The sequence below is a fragment of the Leopardus geoffroyi genome, chromosome D3, assembly GCF_018350155.1.
Source record: "Leopardus geoffroyi isolate Oge1 chromosome D3, O.geoffroyi_Oge1_pat1.0, whole genome shotgun sequence".
Taxonomy (NCBI): Eukaryota; Metazoa; Chordata; class Mammalia; order Carnivora; family Felidae; genus Leopardus; species Leopardus geoffroyi.
Genome location: NC_059339.1, coordinates 56528744 through 56551474, shown reverse-complemented (window position 1 = coordinate 56551474; position 22731 = coordinate 56528744). Strand labels below are relative to the sequence as shown.

The window sequence follows — 22731 nt, the reverse complement described above, 5'->3', positions numbered from 1 at the left end:
GTGTACAGTTGATACTCATGTTGTTGTGCAAACAATCTCCAGAATTCTTTCCATCTTGCAAAATTGAAACTGTACCCATTAAACAACAGCTCCCTATTCCCCCTCCCCTGGCAACCTCCATTCTATTTTCTATCTCTATGAATTTCACTACTCTATTGATTCCAATCATATACGTGGAATTACATAGTGTTTGTCTTTTTGTGACTGACCTATTTCACTTAGCATAATAGCCTCAAGATTCATTCATGTCACAGCATGTGTCAGAATGATATTCCATTGCATGTCAAATGCCACTTTGTTTATCCCTTCATCTCTCAGTAAACACTTGTTTGGCTTTCACCTTCCAGCTATTGTAAATAATGCTGCTATGACCATGGGTGTACAAATATCTCTTTAGGGCTCTGTTTTCAATTCTTCTAAGATTATACACGGAAGTGGAATCACTGGATCATACAGTATTTTTAATTTTTTGAAGAACTACAGTATGTCATTTTAATTCTTTTTACATAATTATTTTTAAGTACTGGGAAAAAGTCAAATTACAAATGTTATAGAGTATATTTTTTAAAGAATGTAATGATAAAATATGTAATGATAAAATATTTTACATAAGTCATTGCTACATGTCAAACAAAAACTGATGAAAAAATTTTAATGCGTATTTATTTTTGAGAAAGTGCAAGTGGGGGAGGGGCAGAGAGGGGCAACAGAAGATCTGAAGTGGGGTTCAAATTCACAAACCATGAGATCATGACCTGAGTCAAAGTCAGACACTCAACGGACTGGGCCACCCAGGATGAAATTTTGTTTCATTCCCAAGTGGTTTTGAGAAATTTCATATTAATGTCAAAAGTACCCTCTAGTTGGGGCACCTAGGTGGCTTAGTCAGTTAAGCTTCTGACTCTCGGTTTTGGCTCAGGTCATGATCTCATGGTTTCGTGAGTTCGAGCCCCACATTAGGCTCTGTGCTGACAGCATGAAGCCTGCTTGGGATTCTCTCTCTCTCCCTCTCTCTCTGTCTCTTCTCTGCTCACACTGTCTCTGTCTCTCTCAAAAACAAATAAACTTAAAAAGTACTCTTCAGTCAAATGAGGTTGGGAAACACGATATTAACTGAAACTGAATTTGGAGCAAGAAGCACATTAACCAGTGCAGCAAGTGAGGAAGGACAGCTATTTAATTAAGAAGTAATCACTGAGTGCATATTCATACGTGTGTTTTTGATGGATAATGAAAAAAAAAAAAAAGAGAGAGACAGACACAGTCCTAAAACAGCTCAGGATCTAGAGGGCTGGAACTGGTGGAAAGGCAGTATAATACATCAAATAATTAGATGAAAATTACATTCAGACTATAATTAGGTGCTAAATGTGTGATGTAGTCAAGTTCTTCAGGGACATGAGAGGGGAAAATCACTATAGGGTAAGGTAATTGGAAGAAACTTCATGGTGAAAATAAGTCATGTCTCAAATTTGAAAGAACAGCTCAAGCAAAAGCAATGGTACAAATGAGGCTAGCCCTCTCGCTATTCAGCTTCCACGTGCACCCTTCCATACATTTTTGAACTTTTGTACATCAATAACACAATTCCAATTTTTCTTGTGACAAAATACAACTATCTAGTAGTTGTGAAGGTAAAGTTCTTACCTTTTCCTCAAAATATGGAGAGCACAGTCCCGACAGTCAATGTATCCATCACTGATAATCTTAATCACTCCTCAAATTCTGGCAGCGTCCCACTCCTCAAATTCTGTTACCTAATGAATAAATTGTGAAGTTAGCTTTCCCCTATACATACATAAAATAGCAATGGGAAGGAAATAGAAGAAAATGGTTGGCACACAAAATAAACAACATATATAATAAACAAATAGGAAATACACAAAGCTATTACTGTCACAGTTTCCGTGATTTGCTGTGAGGCTGTCAATGATATCTCCATCTTCCTTCTTCCGCTACCCAGTCCACATTTCCCCCATCCTCAGCCAGAAATTCAGCTGGAGTGATCCAAACCTTCACTCGTAGGCACCGCCAGGCAACTCTTTTGGCTTCATAGTCCTTCTTATCTGCATTGTACAGCAACTCAAGTTTACGCACCTCACCTAGAGTGACTTTTTTTTTCCAGTTGGTTCAGTGGCCTAAGAAGTCTAAAATGTCCAGGAGGCATTCTCACTTTCCAATTCAATTGAACCATTGTGTCTGCTAGTGGAAGCATTCCTCCCTTGGAGACTGACTTCCATAACGACATTGCTCAAGGTTTCTGGGGCAGCAAGAATAATTCTGCAAATGGATTATTGAGTTTAAGAGTGAGGGCAGCCACTCCCACTTCTACCCCTTGATGCCCAGATCCATGTGTTCTGGCTATGAGAGAGAAAACACTATATAACAGTTGCTGATTCAAAGCATCTACTGTATTCTGTGAGACAGAATCACATTGTTTTGGGGTATTGTCTCCCAATTGGCACCACCACTGAGGCTTCAATGAGCCATTCCAACTTTAAATTAGGCCATCTGCTCCTAGGTGATGGAATATGTGAGTAAAACCAGATGATTCCATAAGCATAAGCCCCATGCCGTATTTCCTTTGCTGTGGAATGAGCTCCTAGATAAGAGGCAATGCTGTGCAGAATACCAAGACGATGGATAAAGCATTCCATAAATACTTCCGCAAGTACACAGATGGTACGCCTGGCTGAAGTATTATGTTAAGGGAAGGCAAATCCATATTCAGACAACATGTATATTCAGTGAGGATGTCTCTCTGCCTCCTCTATGAAAAAAGAGGCCCAGTGTAATCAGTCTGCCACCAGGTGGCTGGTTGGTCCCCACGGGAAGTGGTGCCATATGAGGGGCCTCCTGTTGGTCTCTTCTGTTGACAGATTAAATACTCAGCAGTAATGTTAGACAGGTCAGCACTGGGTAGGGGAAGTCCACATTTTTGAACCCCATGCATAGCTTCCATCCCTGCCATTGTGGTCACTTTACGGCTCACCGAGCAAGCACAGGGTTACTAGGTTAAAAGACTGATTTATATCCATGGAGTATCAGCCTGATTATTAGAAGTCTCCTCTACACTGCATGGCCATGGCTCACCACATAGCAGATATGTCTCTATTGTTCCAGGGTAATGGAACTTGCTGGAAGTCTTTTCTCCAGACTGCAAGCAAAAGTCATTTACTGGGAGGTTATCTCACTAGAGGCACTCTGCTATGAAACTGCCCATGAGGGTGCAGGAGAAAATTGCTGCCAGGGCAATCTCCTGCTGGATCCAGGAGAGCTACATGCTGAGTCTGTAGAGTCAGCACACCAGAACCAGGAAGGGAAGCCCCTTTCCCCTGCAAAGTCTCTCCAGAGCCTCCCACTGACAATTCATAACACTATGCTTGTTGGCAAAGGAAAAATATTTAAAAGGTCCATTTCATGTTTACAGACAGCAAAGGATGAATTTCAATAAACTGCTAGCTATCAAAGGCATTGTAATGGGGTGAATAGTGTACTCCCAAAATTCATGTCCACCTGGAAACTCAGAATGTGACCTTCTTTAGAAAAGTACATTTTGGGGGCAGATGCAATTAGTTAAGATGAGGTCAGACTGGATGAGGGTGGGCCCTAAATCCAATGATTGGTGGCTTTTTAAAAGGAGATGAGACATGGAGCCACACTTAGAGAAGTCCATGTGATGACAGAGGCAGAGATTGAAACGATGCAGTATTGCTGGCACCCATGAGAAGTTGGAAAGAAGTAAAGAAGAAATCTTCTGTAGAGCTTTCCGAGGGAGCATGGACCTGCCAACACCTTGATTTCAGACTTCTAATCTCCAGAACCATGAGATAATAACAAATTATTATTTGAAGCCACCAAGTTCATGGTAATTTGTTATGGCAGCCCTGGGAGACTAATGCAGCACCAAATCAGGTTATCACCAAATGTTTAGTTCCAGTCTGGGGAGAACCAACTCACAAATGAATATTTGAAGCCCTATGCCCTGGAAGAAAGGTGAGAATCAAGATTCTATATGGGCAGCGTGCTAAACACCCAAGGTTATATAGCAGACTCTGAAATTCTACCATAGATCTCTCTTCTTATTAGGCTTTACTGTTGCACCAGATATGGATTTTCAGTACTGTATGAAATTTATTATCTCTATCTCTTCATATTAAAATGTCATGAGCCATTATGCTTTTATTGTAACGTATCTACCTGCAGAGATCCAACGGGCTCTCCTTCTTGCAGATTATCTGTCCTCCGGGTAACTACTAAGCCTTTAAATCTATCTGAAGAGTATTTGTTAATATTCAGAAACTGCCCCTTTTATCAGTTTGATCCTCTTTTTATCCACATATTTATGGAGCATACATTAACTAGAGATCAATGTGCTAATTATGTTAAAGGGAACAAATGACACAGAGAACACAAGGATGAATGGGACACAGATCCTGTCTGACATGTACATGAGTGAAACAGACACATCTTGGAAGATCCCAGATTTCTACTGGGGGGATCGTGGTACTAGTCCAGGAGAAAAGGAGGAAAAAGAGGCGAGTGTAGAAGAAGTGAAGAAGAACTCACATTTAGTTTAAGGTGCCTGTGAAACAAACAAGTAGTCATGTTTCATAAAGTCACCTCTATGGGGAGGAGGCTCAAGAAGAGGATCGGTCTCAAGATATAAATTGGTGCTCGTTAGTTCAGGGTTGGTAATTAAAGGCTTATAGGTGGAAGTACATGAGCTGGCCCAAAGAGAGCCTATAACATGAAAACTACAGGAACCAAAGACAGAACAAGAACACTAATTGTATGTGGGATTGCAGAACAAGAAGAACCACTGTGTTTAGAAGGACAGAGGAGTAATGAAGGACAAAATTCTAAGGGGAAGAAGTACTGTTGTAAATAATGTGAAATGCTGAGAAGGATGAAAGTAAGTTAATCATATATGGCAGTAGGGAAGACAGTGAACGGATAAGGGTGGAAGCTTCTTTATACAAGGGTTAAAGGGAGGGCACCTGGGTGGTTCAGTCGGTTAAGTGTCTGACTTTGGCTCAGCTTATGATCTCATGGTTTGTGAGTTCGAGCCCCACATCAGGCTCTCCGCTGTCAGCTCAGAGCCTGTTTGGATCCTCTGTCCCCCTCTCTCTCTGCCCCTCCCCTGCTCATTCTCTCTCTCAAAAATAAATAACCTTTTGGGGCACCTAGGTGGCTGAATCGGTTAAGCATCTGATTAAGTGTCCGACTCTTGGTTTTGGTTCAGGTCCTCATCTCACAGTCCATTTGTTAGAGACCTGCCATCAGGCTCTGTGATGACAGCGTGGAGCCTGCTTGTGATTCTCTCTGTCCCTTTCTCTCTGCCCTTCCCCTGCTCACTTGCTCTCTCGCTCTCAAAAATAAATAAATAAACTTAATAAAAAAGGCTTAAAGGGAAGGGGAGGTGCAATTATAGTTTATTCTCAATAATTGATGTTATAGTATATGTAATTAAAAATCCAAATTGGTCTAGAAGACCTAGAATGGACAAGAGCAGTCCCCTCCCCCTTCCACCACTAAGCCCTGCTTTGCAGGACTACATCCCCTTTCTACTCTTATAGCTGTTTCTATGGGGATTTACTTACACGTTCTAAATAATTTAAGATAGCTATTTCTTTTCATATTTCACTTTACATATTATTAAGTTCATATTATGAAATATAAGGATTTAGCTCTCTTATGCAGCCACACTTCCCTCATACACAGAATTATCATTCCTCCCTTTCCCCCAAACCTCCCAATATACTTGGTTAGATCAAATTTCAGTGTTCATATTATAATGACTATGTAAGCATTATCCATAGCTAAGCCTTCTAATGTACCCTAAATTTCTTGCACACCATTCTGTTTGCCTGAACTTAATGATAAATGAGTGCTGCTTCTGCCCTTTGCTTCGTCTTCTATCTATCAATCACTTATCCTGCCAGAATCACTAACTTTCAACTTGAAGTATCAATCTCTCAGCATTGGAATATAACAAACATACCCAGTACTCTATCTGCACTATTATTCCCCCATTGAGGCATGTGCCTTGAGCACTCCATCCCTCTACTTCTTAACTCCAAATCTGTCTCCTGGGATCTCCTTTATCACCCTCTCAAGAATTTCCCTCATTACCTACTATGTTGAATCCCCTATCCGTGTTGCCTTACTTGGATTACTCTCTCTTTAGGGCAGACTTCCAGTAGCCTCCTGAGAAGGGATGCATGGGAGGGAACTTTTTTTTTTTTTTAACACTTAGCATGTCTGAAAATGTCCTTATTCCTACTTTGAATATGATTCAGCTGTGTTTAATTTGGGAATTAATTTTCCTCAAGATTTTGATGGCATTGTTCATTATCTTCTAGACTGAGAAGTCTAATAATCATCTTGTTTTTCAAATTTTAGCTTGCAGCTCCTTAGATTCTGGAAGCTTTTAGGATCTCAAATTTGTCCTGTATTTTAAGAAATTCCAGAATGATACAGGTCTTCATCCCTTGTGTGGTGCATGCAAAGGGCTGGCCCTTTTAATCTGTGAATACTCGTCTTTCAGTTTGGGGACATTTTCTTGAAAAATCTTTACTTAAAGCTCAAACTTTATTCAGCAGCAGATCATTCACTGGGGAATGGGAGTTAGAACCCAGTCCTTATTGATCATCAAGGAATGCATACTGGGAAGGTGTATATTATCTTCGGGTTGTCTGAGCATCTTCAGAATGTTTGATAAAATGGTTTATGCTAAGAATCTCAGGCAAACTTTACTTCAGAAACCTGAAGTTTCTTTACTACTCAGGCAGACTTTACTTCAGAAGACTCTGATTAAAATTTTAGTTCATAGCCTTTTACCTGGCCTGCCACATCTTTTGAAACTTCTTATTTCTTCATCCTCATCCTTAGCCACTCATGGCCTGCCATCCTTCAATCCCAGCAAATATAAAATTTCACTGGTCCCTCAGTTTCGACTACATGGCACTCAGCTTTCCCCAACAACTCCAATCCTACTCTCTCCACCCTCCCCCCAACACCTTCTTTGTGCTTTTATAGTATCCTGTAGTTAGCTCCATCAGAACAGCTACCATGCTGTTTAGAATAGTCAATCTATATACCATTCTTCTTTATTAGCCTATCAGTTCCTAAAGAGCAAAAATCTGTGTCTGACGTTTGAATTCTCAGTGAGTATCACGCATCTGGTACTTAGCAGATGATCTTTCTACTAGGACCTTATTTCTGCTAACTTTCCACTCTATCCGAAGCAGGCTCTGCACTGACAGCAGAAAGCCTGAGTGCAGAGAGCCAGATGCGGGGCTCTCACCAACCCCGCAACTCACCAACCATGACACCATGACCTGAGCTGAAGTATAAGGCTTAACCAACTGAGCCACCCAGGCTCCCCTTACACTATGAAACTTTTCATAAACACTCTTTTACTTTTTTCTTAGCTTCATCTTCTGGGATGATCTGGATATTTGGTAGAATTCAAACCCAAGAATAATTCCTTATTCTTTTTGCAGCCTTCAATTACTGTCCATTTTCTCCTTAAACTACCTTCTATGACTTCACACCACTGTCAGAAATTGACTGCTCCTGTTTCGGATGCCTCATTGCCTTGACTAACTTAACCTACCCACCATCAGAGCGAACACATTCCCTTCTGCACTTTTGGACTGTCTTGCTATTTGTATTAGTAGCTGCCTCAACAAATAATCTTATCCTGTGAAAGTCCCCTATTGGTGCAAGAATTTCTTCAAATGTAATGTCATTGTAGATTAAGCGACAAGTTTCTCCCCTAACCCTTAGGTCTGGTACAGTTGGAATAAAGCAGCCTTTTCTCTCATCATTTCGGACTCTGGTAAGGGCATACTTGGCGCGGGGTGGGGGGGGGGGGGAGAAGTCATACCAAAAGGCGTGTTTTTTTTTTTCTTATTGTTGTTTATTACCAAGTGGTTTTCAAGCATCTCTGTTCTCTCCCTAATTCCCTACTTCCCCTACAACTACATTTTCCAAGAGTCCCTATGGAAAGTAGGTGGAAGAGGAAGCCAGTACGTGGGGTTGTGGCCTCACATTTTTAAATTTACTTAAAAGGTTATCTGAGGAAATATATACGTATATATTGGTGCCAAAATATGTGTGTAGGTGGGTTGTCACCTTTTTAAGGGCCATTAGGTTCTCCCGTTAAAGAGTGGGGTGGGGGCGGGGGTGGCGTCAAATCTTTTCCTTAAAACAGTACTACTTGGAGTACAACCAACCCCAGTAGCGCGGATGGTATTAGAGGCAGGTTGAACTGAAAGGCAGAAAGCTAAGGAATCTTTCCTCTCTGTGATCTTGGGCAAGTCACGAAACCTTTGGACTTATTTCTTGTTAAGTGGGAATAACTTTACCGGGTTAATGAAAAAGTAAATGGAATAACCTTAGAAGCACTCTGAAAAACAACCACCCCGGGTTTTGTGAACCGGGATGCGGAGCAGTCGCATTCCCAACCGTCGGGGTTATCCCCTTCCGCTAACTCGGAAGTCGCCTCACCAAAAGCCTCCTGCGGCGGCGACTCGTCTCCATGGCAACCGCTCCCTCAACCCGGGCCGGCTCCCAACCCAGTCGCGAGGACCGGAAGCAGCTTCCGACCGGGCGCTTTCCCGGCATCTTCCGGAAAACGCGGGGTCGCTCTTCCCCGTCGGGAGGTGAGAGCCGAGGCCCCCTCTGAACCCCTAGGCTGCATGGAGAGGCGTCCTCACCCGGGTTTGGGAGGAGGTGGCGCGGACCTCGACGACACCCTGAGGCCGCCCTCCCAGCCCGTCCCTCCGCACAACCCCTCTTCACGCCCGCTCCTGTCACCCCCCGGCGTTTCCCTCGGCCCTCAGCCGGTCCTGCACCTCTAGGCCCCCTAGCCGCGCGCCGGGACCCCCCTCCCCTCGTCCTCCCGGTGCAGCCCCGCGGCGCCTGCCGCCACAGCCGAACCCTCTCGGCTCCCCGCCGGCGCGCGCTCACCTGGCCTCCGCGCAGCGTCCTCAACGCCCGCGCGCGGCCCGCGGTCTCGCGGGGCCGGGGCCCCGCGCGGGAGAGGCGTGGGCGGGGTGGGGCAGGTGGGCTACGCGTCCGGAGACCCTCCGGCGCCAACCTGCGGCGACTCGGCCCCGCTGGAGGAGGGGTGCTGGGATGAGCGTCGGTCCTCCGCCGTAGCACCCCGCTTTCCGGGCTCTCGGCGAAGCCTCCCCTCCAGGGAGGGAGCCCGTTGGTCACAGGCCCGCGCGTGTGTTGGCGGTTCGGTCTCCCAGTCTCCTGTGTAGCGCCGAGAGCAGCTGTGGAGGTGGCACGCGGCTGCAGGTGCTGAAGAGGCAGAATGCGTGCCGGCCGCCACTTTCTCCGTGACTTCCAGAGGCTTTTAGTTTAGAGTCCCTCAATGTGACGCTCCCAGACGGCGTCCGCGAACTCATGGCCTCAACCTTTCCCGCCGCCCAGGTCTCGACCCTAGATTCTCCCCCGGCGCAGGATCATCTGGGTCTGCTGCTCCTTCTCGGCACCCGGACCCCTGCCCCCTGCCTCTTGACCACGCAGCACTGTGGGTAAGTGGATGGCCCGGAATCAGGCCCCATCCCTGCCCCTTTGCCCGTGGTCACTCTACCTGAGCTTAGCAGGTGCCTCATCTACAAGGCAGGCATGGAAGTAAGCGTACAGGACTTTTGAGAAGGTTTAAAGGAGTTTCTCTTTAAGGTGCTGAGAACAGTGCTCGGCACATGGTTAATACTCTGTGTCGGCTGTTATCATTTGCTGCATAGCAGTCAGTCTATATAACGTTCTTCTATTTACTTCGTAACGTTGTCTCTCACCTGCTAGAGTTTTAAGAAGCCACGGGTCTTGTTCAGGTCAACTGCATAAAAAAGAAAAATCGGGTCACCTATAAGATTTTGTAATCAGCCATCAGTGATTAGTGATGCATATAGTGCTAGAAGTGTCTTTCCACCCCCTTCCTGCTGACAAGCTCATGATACCTGGAGAAATTACATCACTGAGTTGCTGTTGACATTGTGAATTGGTGAACAATCGTTTCAGTAATTCCTTTGATAGTACCTAGCAAGACATTTGCCGCTCTCCTTTGACCCCAGCAAGCCAAGTCCTTGGGATATCCTTGAATAATTTGAAAGGAGAAAAATATATTCCTGAAAATGTGCCTCCCATAATTATTTATGGTAGTCAAACTTAGAAACAACCTAAATATTCTACACTAAAGAGATAGGTAAATAATGCAGATGTTATGGATGGGAAGTAGAAGTGAGTATGAAAAAATAGAAGCACATTAAGATTAGGGAATGTACAATTACTTTTTCTTTTAAATAGTTCCTTTAATGTCAAAATAGTATTGTTGTAATGCTGTTCAATAGTATTGAACTTAATGTTTTATTTAATACTGTTTAATAGTAAGTGTTGAAAAGAAATCCACATGAATACTTCTCTCATGAGACTATTTCTTAATGCTCTTTGCAACAGGCTAGAAAAAATTAATTGGCTGTTTGAGCGTGCCCCAGAGTCATAATTTTTCTCAAGCTTCCCTTATTTCTGTTCTCCAGGAGTTCCTGCACAATCCTGGCTGATCTCTTATTGTGATCTTTAGTCAGCCTTATGTGCAAGATTTTCAGAATAAATTGGGAATTACTCATGCATATGAATTAATGCCATCTTAGCTCTTCAATTCTCTTAAGGAAGTATTCTTTGAAAGCATGGTTTATGTTAAGATTAAGGGCAGTACTTTCTGTAACAGTGGTATGTTTCTTTGTTTTTAAATTTAAAGAAGAAAAGTTTGTTTATTTTGAGCATGCATGGGGGAGGGGCAGAGAGAGAGGGAGGGAGAGAGGGAATCCCAAGCCAACTCTGCAGGCCTTGATCTCACAAACCGAACCTGAAATCATGACCTAAGCTGAAATCAAGAATCAGAGGCTTAACCTACTGAGCCACCAGGCGCCCCCAGTGTTGTATTTCTAAGAAACGTGTCTGTGTCTTGTTTCCACCTGTTTGTTTAATCGTATTTAAGGAGTGTCCTTAAGGAAAGCTCACCTCCCTGAAGATTAAAGGCTACTTATTTATTTCCAGTCCAAATGTCTGCAGAATTGAGAAAGTCCTCACTCCATCCACAACCTTCAGAGGAGTCTGACAGCATTGTGATAGTGAAGATGGAAGAGGAAGAGCAGATCTGTGATCTGGACTCCAGCCTCCCCTGGAGCACCTCCTGCAGCCCAGAGACCTTCCACCAGCGGTTCAGGCACTTTGGCTACCAGGAGTCGCCTGGGCCCCGGGAGGCTCTGAACCGGCTCCGGGAGCTTTGCCATCAGTGGCTGAGGCCCGAGGTGAACTCCAAGGAGCAGATCCTGGAGCTGCTGGTGCTGGAGCAGTTCCTGGCCATCCTGCCTGAGGAGCTGCAGGCCTGGCTTCGAGAGCACCGGCCCGAGAACGGAGAGCAAGCCGTGACTATGCTGGAGGAGCTGGAGAAAGAGCTTGACGGGCCAACTGAGCAGGTAAAAAGGCATCAGGCACGGATGGGCAACCAGGCTGGGTTAGAAGCTCTGGGCCATTATTGGGGTAGAGCTCTCAAATTGTACTCCCACTGAACACGCTAAACATGTTGGGTGGTGAATGTACTCCCAGCTGTGCCAGAAAACTGAACACGGCTGTGCTTTCTTCCTCCCTTTTCCTGCGTCCCAGGATATTTCTACATAGTTTCTTCTCTCTTATTTTATTTCAAAGTCCCAACGTGGGTCTCTTCTTCAGCCTCAGGTATGCCTAACTGCTTTCAGGTGTTTTTTGGACAAAATGAGGACATGCTTGCAGAGAAGTTGACACCTTGGGAAATTCATCGGGAATCACCAAATAGCCAGATCAAGCCCGTTAAGAAGCAGCTGCCATTAACATCACGGGAGTTTCACTCAAGACAAAAAGGTGAGGGACAGGATTCAGTTCATGGTGGGAGGTAAAGGTGGCCTCTCACCTGACCACACACATCTCAGCTGCTCTCTGTAAGAGGTCTCAGATCTCCCCTCCTGCCTCTTCTTCACGTGGGAACTTCCACCATTATATGTTGTGCTAATGATCACTCTCAGTATTTTGTTCTTGTTTCTTACCCATAGAGTCTTGTAATATCTTTCAGATTTTTAAATCCTTGACATCATCTCCATGGGATTTTCAAACCTTTCTTTAAGAATCATGACCCTTTTTAGGGCTCCTGGGTGGCTCAGTGGGTTGAGCATCTGACTTTGGCTCAGGTCATAATCTCACAATTTGTGAGTTCGGGCTCCACATCAGGCTTGTTGCTGTCAGCGCAGAGCCCGCTTTGGATCCTCTGTCCCTCTCTCTCTCTGCCCCTCCCCCACGTGCTCTCTCTCTCTCTCTGTCTCTCTCCATCCCCCTCTCTCCCACCTCATAAACATTAAAAAGAAAAAGAAACATGACCCTTTTCTCAAATGAAATTTTACATGGAGTCCCAGCAAGTAAAACAGATGAAAACACAGCTACTCTAACTGAAGCAGGAGCAGGCACTGTTGGTGCACAAGGGCACCAACCTGGCCTGTTCTCAGAAGTTTTACCTTCAGGCAGCTCCTTAGGGCCCTTCTGAGGGACCATAAAGTCACAGTCTACCTCATCATATCATACCTAGTCTACCTCATCATATTCTGTTTCTTCTTGTTTGGTTACCGGTGACATCTAGTACTATAATCGCCATATTGCTGCTAAGATGACTTTGCCCTCCTGTGGTGACTCGAATTTGAATATTTTTCCTCACATGCTAAACTGGCCTCTGTTGCTCCTTGCACCCCCTTTTTTTTTGGTATTTGTTAACAGAAGTAATTTTCTATTTATTTTATTATTATTATTTTTTTTTTTTTTTTAATTTTTTTTTTTCAACGTTTATTTATTTTTGGGACAGAGAGAGACAGAGCATGAATAGGGGAGGGGCAGCGAGAGAGGGAGACACAGAATCGGAAACAGGCTCCAGGCTCCGAGCCATCAGCCCAGAGCCCGACGCGGGGCTCGAACTCACGGACCGCGAGATCGTGACCTGGCTGAAGTCGGACGCTTAACCGACTGCGCCACCCAGGCGCCCCTATTTTATTATTTTTTTTAATATAATTTGTTTTCAAGTTAGCTAACGTACAGTGTATACAGTGTGCTCTTGGTTTTGGAGGTTGATTCCTGCGATTCATCACTTGCATACAACACCCAGTGCTCATCCCAACAAGTGCCTTCCTTAATGCCCATCACCCATTTCCCCTTTCCCCCTGCCCCTCCCCCCCCCATCAATCCTCCGTTTGTTCTTTGCATTTAAGAGTCTCTTAATGGGTTTGCCTCCCTCTCTGTTTGAAACTATTTTTCCCCTTCCCTTCTCCCATGGTCTTCTGTTAGGTTTCTCAAGTTCCACATGAGTGAAAACATAAGATATCTGTCTTTCTCTGACTGACTTATTTCATTTAGCGTAATACTCTCCAGTTCCATCCCCGTTGCTGCAAATGGCAGGGTTTCATTCTTTCTCATTGCCAAGTAGTATTCCATTGTATATATAAGCCACATCTTCTTCATCCATTCATCAGTTGATGGACATTTGGGTTATTTCCATAATTTGGCTATTGTTGAAAGTGCTGCTGTAAACATTGGGGTACATGTGCCCCTATGAATCAGCACTGCTGTATCCTTTCGATAATTCTTTTATTTTTATTTTTATTTTTTTTTTTTTTTCCTTTGGATAATTTTTTTTTTTAACGTTTATTTATTTTTGAGACAGAGAGAGAGCATGAACAGGGGAGGGTCAGAGAAAGAGGGAGACACAGAATCTGAAACAGGCTCCAGGCTCTGAGCTGTCAGCACAGCTGACATGACCTGAGCCGAAGTCGGACGCTCAACCGACTGAGCCACCCAGACGCCCCTCCTTTGGATAATTCTTAGTCGTGCTGTTGCTGGGTCATAGGGTAGTTCTATTTTTAATTTTTTGAGGAACCTCCACACTGTTTTCCAGAGTGGCTGCACCAGTTTACATTTCCACCAACAGTGCAAGAGGGTTCCCATTTCTCCACATCCTCACCAACATCTTTTGTTCCTTGAGTTGTTAATTTTAGTCACTCTCACCAGTGTGAGGTAATATCTCAATGTGGTTTTGATTTGTTTTTCCCTGACGAGCGATGTTGAGCATCTTTTCATGTGTCTGTTAGCCATCTGGATGTCTTCTTTGGAAAAGTGTCCGTTCATGTCTTCTTCCCATTTCTTCACTGGGTTATTTGTTTTTCATGTGTTGGTTTCAGTAAGTTCTTTCTAGATTTTGGATACTAACCCTTTATTCGATATGTCATTTGCAAATATCTTCTTCCATTCTGTTGGTTGCCTTTTAGTTTTGTTGATTGTTTCCTTTGCAGTGCAGAAGCATTTTGTCTTGTTGAGGTCCCAGTAGTTCATTTTTGCTTTTATTTCCCTTGCCTTCAGAAACGTGTCAAGTAAGAAGTTGCTGTGGCTGAGGTCAAAGAGGTTGTTGCCTGTTTTCTCCTCTAGGGTCTTGATGGTTTCCTGGCTCACATTTAGGTCTTTAATCCCTTTTGAGTTTATTTTTGTGTGTGGTGTAAGAAAGTGGTCCAGTTTCATTCTTCTTTATGTTGCTGTCCAGTTCTCCCAGCACCATTTGTTAAACAGACTGTCTTTTTTCCATTGGATACTCTTTCCTGCTTTGTCAAAGATTAGTTGGCCATACATTTGTGGGTCCTGGGTTCTGTATTCTATTCCAGTAGTCTATGTGTTCGTTTTTGTGCCAATACCATACTGTCTTGATGATTATAGCTTTGTAGTAGAGGCTAACGTCTGGGATCGTGATGCCTCCCGCTTTGGTTTTCTTTTTCAACATTACTTTGGCTATTGGGGCCTTTTGTGGTTCCATACAAATTTTAGGATTGTTTGTTCTAGCTTTGAGAAGAATTCTTTGCATCACTTTTTACAAAAGTGCTTCAAAATGGCTAGCATAGCTTTTCCATTGCAGATACTAAAAAAAATAAGTGCTATGGAAAGAAAAACCAAAGCAAAATGAGGGGGATAAGTATTATCAAATAAAGTGGGGATAGAGTCTTATTAAATAAAGTGGTGGAGAAGCCCTCTTTGATGAGTGACATCTAAGCAGAGACCTTCCTTCTAGATGATCATGCTGGATAAAATGGGAGTCAGAAATGAAAAGGGAAACCCCAACTGGGAGTATCTCCCCTCCTCCCCCCAGCACTGCTTCCTTATTCTATGGGGTTTGATCAGCTAAGTAAAGTTAGAGTTTTTCCAAGAGAATTTTAATAAGAAAATATAGGAAAAATAAAATACAGAAGTGTAGAGATTTAGAAAATATTTCTCTTACTGGATAAGTACCTGCTCCCAAGAGGCTTGTGCCGGGGACTTAACACCTCCAGTCTAGCAGTTGTCTTGGCTTAACTAAGAGAAAAATGAAAGTCTGTTCACACTCCATCAGGATCAAGAGGGAACCATCCCTGCTTCAGCGGCTTTTTGTGGCAGTGACTACAAAAGTAATTAGCCTTAAAGCCAGGTTTTAGGATCTCAGAGTTGGCAAGGACTATGTTCTACCTCTGAATGTCCTCACAGAGGCCTTTTCTACATTTTTTGTTTTGTTTTGTTTTTTATTTATCTTTCATCATGATAAGTGCACTCCTTAATCCCCATCCCCTTTTTCTCCCATTCCCCCACCCTCCTCCCCTCTGGTAACCATCAGTTCTCTATATAGTTAAGAGTTTGTTTCTTGGTTTGCCTCTCTCTCTCTCTCTCTCTCTCTCTTTCTCTCTCTTTCTCTCTCTCTCTTTCTCTCTCTTTCTCTCTCTTTCTCCTTCCTCCCCCCTCCACCCTGCTAATTTGTTTTGTTTTTAATTCCACATATGAGTGAAATCATGTCTTTCTCTGACTGACTTATTTCGCTTTATATTATACTGTCTAGCTCCATCCATGTTGTTGCAAATGGGAAAATTTCATTCTTTTTTGGCTGAATAATTGTGTGTGTGTGTGTGTGTGTGTGTGTGTGTGTGTGTGTGTGTACATCTTCCTTATCCACTCATCTATTGATGGATACTTGGGCTATTGTAAATAATGCTACTTTAAACATAGGGGTGCATGTATCCTTTGAATTAGTGTTTTTGTATTCTTTGAGTACATACTCACTAGTACATTTGCTGGATAATAGGCTAGTTCTACTTTTAACTTTTTAAGGAACCTCCATACTATTTTCTACAGTGGCTGAACCAATTTGCATTCCCACCAACAGTGCAAGAGGGTTTCTTTGTCTCCACATCTTCACCAACACTTGTTTCTTGTGTTTTTGATTTTAGCCATTCTGGCAGGTGTGAGGTGAGATACCTCATTGTAGTTTTGATTTGCATCTCCCTGATGATGAGTGATGTTAAGCATCTTTTCACATGTGTGTTGGCCATCTGTATATCTTCTTTGGAGAAATGTCTGTTTATGTCTTCTGGGCAAAAGACAATTTTTCAATTGGATTATTTGTTTTTTGGGTATTGAGTTGAATCAGTTTGTTATATATTTTGGATACTAACCCTTTATTGGGTATGTCATTTGCAAGTATTGTCCCCCATTCAGTAGGTTGTCTTTTAGTTTTGTTGCTTGTTTCCTTTGCTGTGCAGAAACTTTTCATTTTGATGTAGCCTCAATAGTTTATTTTTGCTTTTATTTCCCTTGCTTCAGGAGATATTTCTAGAAAAATGTTGCTATCGCTGATGTCAGATTACTGCCTTTGTTCTCTCCAAAATTTTATGGTTGTGGGTCTCACACTTAGGTCTTTAATCTAATTCAAATTTATTTTTGTGTGTGGTGTAATAAAGTGGTCCAGCTTCATTCTTTTATGCCAGTACCATACTGTTTTCCTGTCACTTTGTAATATAACTTGAACTTTGGAATTGTGATACCTCCAGTTTTGTTTTGTTTTGTTTTTCAAGATTGTTCTGGCTATTAAAGATGTTTCATGGTTCCATACAAATTTTAGAATTATTTGTTCTAGTTCTGTTGGTATTTTCATAGGGATTGCATTAAATCTGTAGATGGCTTTAGGTAGTATAGACATTTTAACAATATTTGTTCTTCCAACCCATGATTACTGAGTATCTTTCCAGTTCTTTGCATAATCTTGAATTTCTTTCATCAAATGTTTTATAGTTTTCAGAGGATAGGTCTTTCACCTCTTTAAGTTTATTTTTAGATATTTTATTGTTTTTGGTGCAATTGTAAGTGGGATTGTTTTCTTAATTTCGTTTTTTGCTTTCTGTACATTGATTTTGTATCCTGCAACATTACTCAATTTACCACTTGTAGTAGTTTTTTGGTGGAGTCTTTAGAGTTTTCTGGATATAGTATCGTGTCATCTGCATATAGTGAGAGTTTTACTTCCTTACCAATTTGGATGCCTTGTATTACTTTATGTTGTCTAATTGCTGTGGTTAAGACTTCCAGTACTGTGTTAACTGAAGGTGACAAGTGTGGACATCCTTGGATTTTGACATCGAGGTCACTTTAGAGTTTGAGGTATCAGAAGTGAATTTGAGACAATCCTTACCATTTACAAAATGATTTCTATTTAAACCAGTAATAATGCCATTCAACTAGTACTATAAAATACATACAAGAGTAGAGGTTTTTCATAAATGGGTGCTTTGTGCTACCCTTGATTTGTTTGAGGTGTCTGTTATCTCAGTCTGTAATTCTCCCCCCTTTTCCCCCTAATTTTTATTTTTTGAGCTTATTTTCTATATTCATTTTTGACCCTTGGCTTTCCTCATTTCATTCCTCATTATTAAACTTTTCTCTGTTGACCCTCGCACTAAGTCTTGTCTATTACTACCCACTGCCACATTTGTCTCCTCTTCTGCTTGTTTCTCTGCTTCTCCCATTATTCCTTATCTTGTAGTCTCTTTTCTTCCAGATTTTCTTCAGTCTCTGATATATCTTTGTACCTCTACTCACCATTCTACTTTTTGCATGGTGCTTTTCATCTTTATAGTTGACTGTCTCCTCAGTATGTAAAGCTTTCCCTCTTGCTTTATGATGTTCTCAATGTGTTCTGTCTTAGCATCCTCATCTTCCACACTGTGATGCTATTTTACAAACATGCTGGCTAATAAATAATCCATATGTATTTCATTTGGATCATTCAATTTACCTTTCTTTCTGAACAGAGAATGAGTGAAATTGCTTTTCTCTATATTATTTCAGCTAAAGAGAGCAAAACTATCAATGTGAATTCAGCTTCAAGGCAAAAGACTCCTCCAACCATAGAACTGCCTTACAATATTTCTGACACCCTTCATATGAATGCTTCCCAGAGTTTCACGTATAGAAGAGCTTGTGAACAAGATAGTGGGTTTGAAAGAAAACAGAGAAACCCTTCTGGAAAAAAACAACATAAGTGTGATGAATGTGGCAAAGTCTTCAGTCAGAGCTCAGCCCTTATCCTACATCATAGAATCCACAGCGGAGAGAAACCTTATGCATGTGATGTGTGTGCAAAGGCTTTCAGCCGAAGTGCAGTCCTGATTCAGCATCGAAGAACTCACACTGGGGAAAAACCCTACAAGTGTCATGAATGCGGGAAAGCCTTTAGTCAGAGCTCAAATCTTCTCAGACATAGGAAAAGACACACTAAAGAAAAAGGCCCATCAGTGTTGTAAGGGAATCAAAGCATTTGCTCAGAGCTTTGTCAGCAGGATAAGACAGAAAGCACACACACTCTTTCAGTATTTCAGTAGTTTTTAGTGGGCACTGGTTTGCTTTCAAAAGTCATAAGAGCTACAGGAGAGAATGTAGAATATCTTCTATCAACATTGTTTGCTTTTCTGCTTATCAGTGCAGTGTCAATCCAGATGTTTGAGATTCTAAAGCTGAATTCAAATTTCCATCCCCAGGGCAGCTCTTGCTTGAAAAGATATTCCCAAACATGTTCTATTTCCATTACTAACACAAGTAATAAACTAGTATATTTCTTTTTAGACAAACATATTTTCCCTGTTGAGAAGGAATCAGTATCAAGATAAGTGTTTTCTTCTATTCCATAACTTGAGCATTGGAGTTCTCAGACCAAAGATTAGAGCATTTTAAAATTTTTTACCATTTGTTTTCTCTTACCAGATTCAAAATACGAGAATAGGATTGAGGAGACTCAAAAGAATTGATACCTTCAGACCTAGGCTGAAATGTCCAGGTTCATTGTTAGGAGGCAGATGAGTAAAGGCACTCAATCTCTTATGGAAATTCACAAAAGCCTATATACTATTGATAATACTAAGTAGTTTCCTATGTAGGAAATAAATAATCTCCTTTACAATGTAATTTGGAAATAAATCCATGAAAACATTAAGAATGTCTTAGGAACATTCTACATAAGGAACATTCTAATAAATAGGGCTATCTGTGGATGCTCATATAAGGTTCATGGTCATCTTAAAATGAAAAAAGGGAGATGAAAATACTGTCCAATTAAGACTGATACAATACAAATATTAGCAAGTGTGGCGTGTGATGGAGAAGTACCACAGCTTACATGGAAAAGGAAAAGGAAACCGTTAACAACTGACCACTATCCTTCACTGTTCTTCATGGCCCCCTTTCTGGCATAAATCAGCTGTGAATATGTTTCAGGCATCACAAGACAACCTTTTCAGTGTCTTATGCATGCTTAGTAAGGCTTGTTTGTAGACAGGTTGTCAGGACATGAGACCCTGGGTTTTGATGCTCCGGTACAAAAGAAGACATTACCAAATTTCAATTTAAAGAGTCCACTGAGTTTTACCCATAGTTAAATCAATTAGATTTCTTGTTTAAAAATAAAATGACTGACTTGTATGTTATTAAAATTATTCTGACAGTGTACAACATAACATTTCCTTTTCTAGAGATTCTTGATAAAACTATTACAAGAATACATGCATTATAATGTTTTTTGTGGTACCACAGTTACCCAATATGGAAAGCAAACATCAGAAATGAAAGTCTTCAGGAGAAGGGAAGAGGGGACTCATAGTAAACTTCTTTGTCTGAGCGGGTTTCTTGTGAAGTATAAACATTGCATTATCAGAAAATCCAACCATATGTAGTGCTTAGAGTAACTCCAGACACAAATATGGGATTACTTTGCTCTACTTAGAATATTAATAACATAAGATTGGTAAGGAGAGAGGTGAATGTAAATTGTAATTACAGAATTTTCTGATAGTGATTATACTTTGTAGCTGTAGTTAATAGGAATATAGGGTTTTGTATATTTTCAGTTATTAAAAGTGTAGGAGTCTTTATTTGGGCTCATTCTGTTCATAATTAAAGGAACAAGCCATCTATTAAAGCAGCAAATGCCTCAGAAATATGTATTGTGAATTATTGCTTAATTATTGAAAGAGTTTGTTGTTACTATGTGAATAAAATGACAGAATCTTAATCAACTGTTCTGAGGAAAGTTGTCTTCACTTGGTGCTGCCATAAACCTTAAAAGGTTGTATTCCCTGCATTGTGAGTAATCTGAATTTCTCCACAAGAAGGTGGTATGAGTCATATCATCTAAGTTCATGACGAAACTTTTAAGGCTGTTGCTGTGTACTGAGTGATCTTGCATTTATAAAAGTCACTTACTTAGGGGTGCCTGGGTGGCTCAGTCGGTTGGGTGTCTGACTTTGGCTCAGGTCATGATCTCATGGTTTGTGAGTTCAAGCCCCACGTCTGGCTCTGTGCTGACAGCTTGGAGCCTGGAGCCTGCTTTGGATTCTGTGTCTCCCTCTCTCTCTGCCCCACCCCACTCATGCTCTGTATCTCTCTTCTTCAGATATAAATAAACATTAAAACCATTTTTTAAAAAGTCACCTAATGAGTGGAAGGGGCTAGTTTATTTAAATGGAGAATTAATATGATTTCGGCTAACCTTGATTTTTAAAATTAGCATGATATTAGCACCCCTATTAGATTAATTCCCACAGATGTTGAATACTCCAAAATGAAATCGGTATTTTTAAGAATTTAACTTCATCTTGGCCTTTAATGTTAGCTATAAGCCTATGTTCTCTCTTTACATGAAACCAGATCACACGTTTATCATTGTCCTTAAACTCACCTGTATCAGGAATGATTCTGGATGCAAAATCCACCTTTGATGGTTTAAACAAATAAGGTTTTGTAACCAGAACGCTGGAGGTTAGTTGATGCTGGCTGTCAATCAGCAGCTGAACAACAACTGGTCTGGATGTGGTCTCTGCCCTTTGGTCATTCCCTCATGTTTATTTTATCAGGCAAGAGAGCTTCAGGAATAACATCCAGGATCAAGTCAGGAAGAAAAAGGAAGTGGAGCTCCAGCAATGACCGTCTCCTTTACTAGGAAAAGTAAAAGCTTTCCAAGAATCCCCAGCAAAATTCTGCTGTTTCCTTTTTGCAAATGTGTTTCAGAAAGCATGGGTTTTCAACCTCTAGAGGGGAAGCAGCAGGGCAGGTGGGGATTGGGAATGACAATGGGTCAGCCAACAATGTTTGCTATACTCCTTGGCCACCTTCTTCATGGGCAGATGGCTATGATTTTGCCTCCTGCATTACAGGGGGAAAAATAACTTAAAAAAACTTCCTGCCATCAAATTTGCCAACCTATCTACACTTCACCCATCATTTCCCATCTTCAGAATGAAAAAGGGGTCTCGCTGGCCCCTCGTCATTCCTTCTCACCTCTGAAGGACCTTGGCTGCCATTAGTAATTACCTATCCCCTCTTCTATTTCTTCATCCTTTGCCTTCCTTGAGAATGCATCTCTTCAATATTTAAAGATGGTGATGTGACTGACCCTCCAACTCTATACTTTTCTGGTGCATCCACAAAATTTGAGATGGTAGCTAATCCCTGAGTGAGGGGGAGCAAAGTGACTTAGCTTTGACTTCATATGCTTCCATTTCTTTCAACCAAAATGATCTTTCAAAAACATATGCTTGATCATGTCACTTCCTTGCTCAAAACATACGCTTCCCATTGCTTTTAATATACAGTTAGCTCCTAAAAGTTTTTGAGACTCTTCATGATCTGACCACAGCTTACCTCTTCAGTTTTATCTCTTGCCATTGCCTTCATACTCTATGCCAAAGATATTCTGAATTTTCAGAAGTTCTCCTGCCTCCAGCCTTTGCATGTGCTCCTTTTGAACTCTTAACATCTTCTGCACTTAACTCCTATGTATTCAGATTTTAGCTTAGGCTTCTTCCAGGAAGCCTACCCTAACACTCTGAGAGTAGGCTGGGGACCACTACCACACCCTTCTATTTTTTACACAGCAGTCTGTTCTTACTCGTATTTATTACCCAAAATATTTTTAAAATATCAAGCTGCAAATATGGCCCCAAAGAAGAGGAGGAGGAGGAATGATACTTTGGGAAGAAAGAAGACATGAGATAAATGAAAAGCCCTCTTGCCCCTGGTAATGATGAGGCAAAGAGATCAGACACAGGTGTCCCTTCATCTCTGCAGCCAGTCCCTGCAGAAATGCCAGAGGGGATTGAAAGGGGAGAGGACTGCACCCCCTTCCTATTGATTGCATTGGGAGAGCAACTGCTGAAGAGACTTCCTATTTTCCAACACAGAACTATTGTAAAAATGGCATTGTAGTGCTAGGCAAAGGGCCTCTACCAGCTAACATCTCACTTAGAAGACCTATAGCAGTTCTCCATGCCCAATGGGGACCTTGGAAAAGAGCTGATTGCACCACCT

General features: G+C 41.8%; 1 protein-coding gene and 1 long non-coding RNA gene across 7 annotated transcripts in view; one reads left to right on the top strand and one right to left on the bottom strand.

Moving 5' to 3' along the window:
• The window catches only part of LOC123588087, a 41566-nt gene extending 32273 nt beyond the window's left edge, over positions 1 to 9293 (bottom strand). Inside the window, exons 1-2 of one of the 3 annotated variants that reach the window (XR_006707692.1) lie at positions 8980 to 9293; positions 1648 to 1757 (exon numbers count right to left, since the gene is read on the bottom strand). This is a non-coding gene — a long non-coding RNA (uncharacterized LOC123588087). The other 2 variants (XR_006707694.1, XR_006707693.1) reach the window with 2 other exon arrangements.
• Positions 8566 to 21393, top strand: ZNF396 (zinc finger protein 396). 4 transcript variants are annotated; one of them, XM_045458316.1, is made up of 5 exons: positions 8570 to 8672; positions 9451 to 9554; positions 11077 to 11498; positions 11778 to 11919; positions 18223 to 20441. In XM_045458316.1, exons 3-5 carry the CDS (start codon positions 11082 to 11084, stop codon positions 18675 to 18677), a joined length of 1014 nt encoding a protein of 337 aa, XP_045314272.1. In that variant the 5' UTR covers positions 8570 to 8672; positions 9451 to 9554; positions 11077 to 11081; the 3' UTR covers positions 18678 to 20441. The 4 variants fall into 4 exon arrangements, with proteins under 4 accessions (XP_045314273.1, XP_045314271.1, XP_045314274.1 ...); XM_045458317.1 differs by lacking the exons at positions 9451 to 9554; positions 18223 to 20441 and adding an exon at positions 21279 to 21393 and having other exon boundaries at positions 8566 to 8672; XM_045458315.1 differs by lacking the exon at positions 9451 to 9554 and having other exon boundaries at positions 8567 to 8672.
• Positions 21394 to 22731: the final 1338 nt, after the last annotated feature.

What these genes read in the sequence shown, in the direction of transcription:
- ZNF396 (XM_045458315.1), top strand. Translation starts at nt 11,082, where the DNA reads ATGTCTGCAGAATTGAGAAAGTCCTCACTCCATCCACAACCTTCAGAG. An exon ending in TTGACGGGCCAACTGAGCAG is followed by an intron (nt 11,499 to 11,777) that starts GTAAAAAGGCAT and finishes AACTGCTTTCAG; the next exon opens with GTGTTTTTTGGACAAAATGA. An exon ending in GTTTCACTCAAGACAAAAAG is followed by an intron (nt 11,920 to 18,222) that starts GTGAGGGACAGG and finishes ATATTATTTCAG; the next exon opens with CTAAAGAGAGCAAAACTATC.